This window comes from Fukomys damarensis, unplaced genomic scaffold, assembly GCF_012274545.1.
Source record: "Fukomys damarensis isolate Sample0158 unplaced genomic scaffold, DMR_v1.0_HiC HiC_scaffold_8, whole genome shotgun sequence".
In the NCBI taxonomy this organism is placed as follows: Eukaryota; Metazoa; Chordata; class Mammalia; order Rodentia; family Bathyergidae; genus Fukomys; species Fukomys damarensis.
In genome coordinates this window covers 20,241,528-20,244,171 of record NW_022900920.1, presented here as the reverse complement: position 1 = coordinate 20,244,171, position 2,644 = coordinate 20,241,528, and the positions used below count along the sequence as shown (strand labels likewise).

At 55.1% G+C, this 2,644-nt stretch overlaps 1 protein-coding gene across 1 annotated transcript in view; it reads right to left on the bottom strand.

Moving 5' to 3' along the window:
* The window catches only part of Vax1 (ventral anterior homeobox 1), a 5,511-nt gene that overhangs the window by 1,893 nt on the left and 974 nt on the right, over positions 1 to 2,644 (bottom strand). Inside the window, exons 2-3 of the mRNA XM_010634661.2 lie at positions 1,971 to 2,158; positions 3 to 160 (exon numbers count right to left, since the gene is read on the bottom strand). Coding sequence (XP_010632963.1) covers positions 3 to 160; positions 1,971 to 2,158 — 346 coding nt within the window. The remainder of the gene's footprint in view (positions 1 to 2; positions 161 to 1,970; positions 2,159 to 2,644) is intronic.

The window sequence follows — 2,644 nt, the reverse complement described above, 5'->3', positions numbered from 1 at the left end:
GCAGCGCGGGCAGGCCTGGCGGTGACAGCAGGCGGCCTTGCTCCAGCAGCCGCAGCACGCTGCACGTGGCCGCAGTCTCCGACACCACAGAGCGCAGCTCCGAGTCCTTGCCCTGATCCTTCTTCTGCTTGGTGCGCCTGTTCTGGAACCAGACCTTCACCTGCGAGCGGGGATACCGGGAGGGTGAAAGAGGGGAACAAGGAAGACAAGTGTCAAGGAGCAGGCTCCTGGGGCACGAGGACTCCTACACCCCCACCCCAGCCGCACCCCCACTGGCCGCGGTGCCTCTGGAGAGGTTTGGCGGCGGCAGGAGCTCGGCGAAGCTGCAGCCGCCAGAAGGGGGACAGGGCTCTACTGGGCTGAGCTTCCGGGTCATGGAAGCAGGCCTCAGCCTGCTTCGGTTACAAAACACAAAGTAATAAAAATATCCATGACACTAACTCAAAGGAAGACCAGAAAGATTTCACTGGGCTACCGCGTTACCGCGGCCTGGGATTTGGGGTTCATAGATGTGCCAGTCAGCTGGCCTGAGAGCCCCAATTTTCAATAGAGGGTGTGATGTTTGAATCAAGATGCAATGTGGGGAGCAGCTGGCTAACAGGGGGGTTTCTCGGCCTTTCTAGACCTAGACCACGGCCCGATGCATTCAAATTTAGCCCCAGAAGTGCCATTCCTGCTGAGGCCCTGAAGTGAATGTTTTCTGCTTGTTAGGTTGACTTGACCATAAACCAGCAGCAAGCAGGAAAGGTGTCTGTAAAAGGAATAATTTGTGCAAGATGAATTTAGAGGCAGGGCTTTCTCTACCCCCACCCCTCGCAACCAGCTAGTTTGAGGGTCTGAGTGATGCTCTTAATTTACCACTCCTGATTTCTCCACCATGAACTTTGGAATCATGAAAGGAAGATAGGAGGCTGGCGGAGACCAAATACTACTCTCCACCAGCCTGCCCTCTCAATTCCTATTCTTTCTTCCCCTCTTCAGACCTAGCAGTAACCCAAAATACTGTGTGACAGCTGGATGGAAAAGCTACCCAGTCTAGATTTTGAAAACTAAAAAGGGGTAGTGGCAGAAAGATGAGGGAAAGCTACTGTGCCTATTCAAACTACAAAGGAACATCCCATGTGTTCTGTCATCAGTTCCCAGAATCCCAGACCTGAAATGAACCCCATCTGCTTCAAAGCTGGGGACTGGGAGAGAAACTAGTCCTCAAAAAGAAAGCTGACTTACCTAGGCCAAGCTGGTGGCCTGGTTTGACCAGCGCCCAGAGTTCTTAGTCCTACACTCACCCTAGGCTCAGGGATCACAGGGCCACCTTGGGTAACATACAGGTTTGATGTTAAGATCTAAAGCATAGGCTCTAAGGGCCCAGAGATCCATCGCCCATCTCACATCTCACGCCACAAGCACAGAAGCCCTCCTAGGAGGCCAGAGTGGTGCTCAGGACTGGGTCTAGCACAGCACAAAACCAGAAAGAGCTTTAAGGGGCAGGGCAGGGCAGCCAGATTGGGGCATAGCTAAATTGTGTATCTTTCTAATCCCACTTCCTACAGAATAGGCCTGGGTGCTTCATAAAGCTGGGGCCCCAAAGCGAGTGGTGACTAAAAATCTGGCTGAAATGGGGTCTGCAAAACAGACAAAAAGTCAGTTCTTTGTACAAGCAGAAGTGAACAGAAAATTTTCAAGACTGGAAACCTTTATAAATTACTAAAGGATAGGATTTGGGCCTCCTGGGCCAGGCCAACATGCACAGAATGTAGACCCTGGAAGATGTGGGTATCTATCTACATGGGAAAAGCCCGGTTTATGAAAAGGGAAGAAACCTTTAGACCTTTCTTCCCCATCCGCTCCATCTCCTCCACCTGCCTGGAGAAGCTCTGTCCAAAGCCAGGTTAGGTAATGAGAATGAGCAGGCAGGTGTTGGTGGGGCGGAAGCCTGGTGTAGAAGTGTGTGCAGCCTGGCTGCCGGGTACCTGGGTCTCGGAGAGGTTGAGCTGCCTGGCGAGCTCGGTTCTCTCGCGGCCCACCACGTACTGGCATCGTTGGAACTCCATCTCCAGACGGTAGAGCTGCTCTGCAGTGAAGGACGTGCGAGTCCTCTTGGGCCGGTCCAGATCCAAACCCTTGGGCAGGATGATCTCTCGGATGGACCCCTTGGCATCTGAGGAAGGGGAGAGGTCAGCCACCAGCCTCCCCTCTCCCTCCACCTCCTTGGTCTGAGCTGGCTTTGGGGACACGGTCCCCAGCAGCCTACAAGGGGTAGGGTGGGGGACAGCTACAGCCGAGAAGCACAGACAGTAGTGGTGGTGGTGGTGGGGTAACTCCACATCCCTGACTTGAGGAAGGACCGGACTTTGTAGAGACCTCCAGACAGGGGAGGGGGAAAAATCAATTCCAAACGGGAAGATGATCCTTCCGGTCTGGGGAGCTCCGCTGTGCGACCTGAGTCCCCTGTGGCCTGAACGTGCGCTCCTTGACAAAGCCAGGGTTCTGCGGGCCTTAGGCTGTTAAACAGCCGGCGCTCCAGCGATCCCACGCCCACCCCGGGCTCTCCTGCCCTCCCGAGCCCGGGCGGAGGAAGAAGGAGGGACCGAGTCCAGGCCAGCAGGGCCCAGCTTTCTGCTGGCGGGGGCGGCGCCGGACTAGG